The sequence below is a fragment of the Merops nubicus genome, unplaced genomic scaffold (genome assembly GCF_000691845.1).
Source record: "Merops nubicus isolate BGI_N331 unplaced genomic scaffold, ASM69184v1 scaffold3547, whole genome shotgun sequence".
In the NCBI taxonomy this organism is placed as follows: domain Eukaryota; kingdom Metazoa; phylum Chordata; class Aves; order Coraciiformes; family Meropidae; genus Merops; species Merops nubicus.
This window is the reverse complement of record NW_008619395.1, coordinates 1-3943: the sequence shown is the minus strand read 5'-3', so window position 1 is coordinate 3943 and position 3943 is coordinate 1. Positions and strand designations below refer to the sequence as shown.

The 3943-nt window shown below is 52.0% G+C and overlaps 1 protein-coding gene across 1 annotated transcript; it reads right to left on the bottom strand.

The window, feature by feature from the left end:
* Positions 1–448: 448 nt before the first annotated feature.
* On the bottom strand, positions 449–3058 carry LOC103776255 (toll-like receptor 2). Its single transcript, XM_008943754.1, has one exon. It carries the CDS (start codon positions 3056–3058, stop codon positions 449–451), a length of 2610 nt encoding a protein of 869 aa, XP_008942002.1.
* Between the last annotated feature and the right edge of the window lie 885 nt (positions 3059–3943).

The following is a 3943-nucleotide window of genomic DNA, read 5'->3' as shown; positions in this document are numbered from 1 at the left end:
TGTCACAGCTTGCGTTTTGTTCTCCTGTTCACAGTGTGTGTTTGTTCCCATCCTAAGCTGTAGTAGAGCTGAGAACCTGCCTCACAGCCTCACCTCTGCATGGCAGCGCTTCTCACTGCAGTGATCTCAAAAAGACAGGACGTGCAATGTGACTACAGCTGTTCTTCCTTTCAGCTGACCCCCACGGCGTTTTAGGCAACGCTGGAAACAGCAAACCAAGCACCAGGAAGAACAGGCTGTTTGCCAGCCCTCAGCTCTCAGCCCTTTGGAAAACGGATTCTTTTATCAGGTGGAATAACAGGCCTGCTAAAGACCCCCAGTAACCTCTCCTGGGACTGATCTGAGACAACCCCCGTCACAACACAGCAGCCTCAGCAGGAGGTAAACAGAAAAACGCTTTTATTTGACTACAGCCCTTCCAGGCAGAACCTTTGCCTGTTCCTGTGTCTCACTGCATCTCATAGATATCCTGAGCAGACCCGTTTTCTGCTCTCACAAGGGGCTCGTTGGTTGTTTTCAAGACAGCTTCCAGCTGGCGCCAGAACATTTTCTGTTTGTGTTCCTCAGGGCTCCACTTTAAGTAGGTTTTCCTTTTCAGCAGCTTCCTGAGTTTGCTGAACTTCTGTGGCACGCTGTTGGGCGGGAGGTCTTCCAGCACAATCATGATGAGGGAATCCTGATTTTCGTTCAGGACCCGGTGTTCTGCAAAATAGAGCTCGTACTGACACCAGCAGCTGTTCACGAAGCTGGGAGAGAGAACAAAAAGGACCTTGTGGCTGTTCTCAATGCAGTAAAAGATGTTCCCGAGCACAGGATGCCCCGGTTTGAAATCCCTCTCGTGGTAACAGATCTTAAATCCGTCCATTTCCAGCCTCTGAAGCAGATTCTCTTTGGTCCACTCGGCGTCGTGCTCGCTGTAGGAGACGAAGGCGTCGAAGGGCTTGTTCTCGGGCCGCTTCTCGTACTGCTTCCTCTTGGCCATGCACCAGTACCAGCCCATCCTCACGTACCACAGCCCGTCCAGGCGCCAGCACAGGCCCGTCACCCCCGTTGCCACCAGCACGGCCACGCAGGCCGTGACGGCCATCTGGGCACCCAGGGAGCAGCGCAGCAGCGTGAGGTTGCTGCTCTCCACCAGGGAGCCCCTCCTCTCGGGGGGAAAGCTGCACCTGAGGGCGCCCTTGCCCCTGATCCGCAGCCGGGGGCTGCGCATGTAGACGTTCACGAACCAGTACAGGTCGCAGTTACAAAAGAAATGTTTCCCTTGAGCAGTCAGAACGCTCAGGCTGGTTAACTGGCCAAAAGTGTCCTCCACTATGGTGGTAATGGCGTTGTCGCTGATGTCCAGCTCCACCAGAGAAGCTGGGAGACAGCCCCGCTGGAGGAAGGAGATCTTATTCCCCGACAAATTGAAGTGTTTCAGCACTGGGAGAGCCTTCCCAAAGTGATCGGGGAGCTCTGAAATGAGGTTGTGGCTGCTGTCCAGGTTGGCGAGCGCAGAGAGGTGGCTGCTGGCCTCCAGCCTGGTGATGAGGTTTCTGGAGACGTTGAGATACTCCAGTTTCTCCAGGGCATCCGTTAACAGCAGCACGTTCAACCTGTTTTTACTGATGTCACACTTGGTTAAAGTCAGAGGGAAGTGCTCAGGATGCATGTCTGTGATTTTGTTGTTCTGAATGCTAAAGATGGTTAAGTTGGAGACAGATTTAAAACGAGGGGGTATTATTTTAATGTCACTGTTGCTTATATCGAGGTGCTGCAGGGAGGGGGGTAAGTCAGGAAGCACAGAAATGCGGTTGCTGCCGAGATCCAGAAACAACAACTCTTGCATTGTGCCAGCAAACCACTCTGGCAGTTCCACGATGGAGCAGTTGGACATTTTGAGGTGTCTCACTTTCTTGGGGAGGCTCTCGATGGGCGTGCCAGCCTGGTTCCTGACAAAGGAGATGGCGTTAATGCGGACGGTCCCGGGGGGGGGCCTCGGGGCCTCGTTAACCTCTGGGGGCCGTACAGTGTAGATGAAGTGATTGCCTTGCACGTACATGTTTTCCAAGTTAAACAATTTCGTAGCAAAATTTTGGGGTATTTGACTTATGTTGGTGAAGGACAAGTCGATTACCTTGATGGTCGAAGGGAGACACAGCGTGTCCAAGCTGTTTATGGGGTTGTTGCTGATGTTTAAAAACAGGAGGTTTTTGAAGGGGAACTTGCAGATCGGATCAACATTCTCCATGTTAATTGTTATCTTGTTGTAACTGGCATCAACGGACTGCACGTTTTCCATGGGCAGGAACAGGATAAACAGCGACAGAAGGTCCATTTCCAGGCCACTGTGACTGATGTTAAGGTGCAGAATTCCATGCAGCTGAGCCTGGCAGAGTTTGGGATCCAGTTTGAGGTTGAGGTCTTCCTCAGAGAGCTGGCTGTGGGACAGGTCGAGCGTCCCGTCGGCCGGCGCCCCGCAGAGGTCCCGCTTGGGGGTGGCTGGTGGAGAGGCTGTTCCCTGGGGCTCTGCTCTCCGGAGAAGATTCTCTGTGCTCCGCCCCTGCCGCGGGCTCAAGTCTTGCAGGACAGAGGGACCTCCCTCTGCAGAGGCAGCGTGCCCCAGAGCAGCCCCCGAGGGTGTGCCAGAGTCCTCAGAAAGCTGCAGAGACCCTGAGGCTTTGCCAGCGGGTAAGAGCTTCAGGGGGGGCGCCAGGGTTGAGACAAGAAGCTTCTCATCATTGAATGATAAATTCACAGAAACAAGGCTGGGCAGGCTCTCAAACACACCAGGTTCCACCTCCTTAATCTGGTTGTAGGAAAGATCTAAAACTTCCAGCACATCAAAACCTTCCAAGTCCCTCTTGGTTATTTTCTCAATGACGTTATGTGAGAAATTGAGAGCTCTAGCTGTTTTTGGAGCTTGTGCTTCTGCCACAGAAGAGAGGTTTAAATAGGAGTAGTTATAAACAGGGAAGGTATAGGCTGTAGGTGTTCTCAGAGTTAGGAATCCATTTGCTCTGCTGAGTAAGAAAGAAATGAAGCAGAAACAAAGACTTCCAAAAAGGATCCTCATCCTGGGGAAAAGAAGTATAAAATCCATCATTATAACAGACTATGTTAATGAATACCCTTTATCATAGTTTACTTGCAAGTACAGAAATTGTTTCATTAGTTTTTCTCTAGGAAATCCTTTTTATCCATATCAAAAAGCACATCTTACCTCGTTTTCAAGAGGCAATGCTAAAGACAGACTCTGGGTACGATTTGAGGGAACCACTGTTTCATTTCAGGTCATTGTAGATAAAGTCTGAATGATCTTTTTTTTCTTTTTTTTAAATTTCTTTTCCTTCCCCCTACCCCAGGCAGGCAGTGAGCAGCCCCTGCGACAGCATCTGCCTGTTGCATCATCTGAGATCTACTCCTGTAACCTCTGCCTGGACTCACTCGGGTTTCACATCTCTGACCCTGCTGCACAACAGCCGGGTAAGCCTGGCCTGGCCAAAACCTGCCCGGCCACTTCAGTGGGGTAGTCAAGGGTAATGTGGCAGGGAGCTCCCTGCAGCTGTGTGACCACTTCTTCTTGTGATCTCCTCCCCTTGCTGCTTTGCCCTCTGCCAGGGATTGACCAGTGGCCTTTGATTTGGGCTTAGCTGTTGGGCTAAGGAGAAGAGTAAGCCTCCTTTGAAGCAGGCTGCACCAGGGGAGGTCACTGCCTGTGCATCATTCACCCCTGGAGGCTTCTCCTCTCCTGCCCCTGCTGTCTGTCACTGCTCTCCTGCTGCCTCTGCTCCCTGCATTGGGTTTATCTGAAAAGGCAGGTGCAGACCCTTGGGTGAGCAAGCTGGTGTTACCATGTTCCCCTGTGCTGCCCACCAGACTCGAACCCTCAAGTTGAAGAGAGGAGACGCTGAAGGCATCCCAGTTCTGCCTCCTGGACCCCACCAGACCTGCCCGCGTC

Excerpts from the sequence above, each read along its gene's own strand:
- LOC103776255 (XM_008943754.1), bottom strand. The coding sequence starts at position 3,058 with ATGAGGATCCTTTTTGGAAGTCTTTGTTTCTGCTTCATTTCTTTCTTA.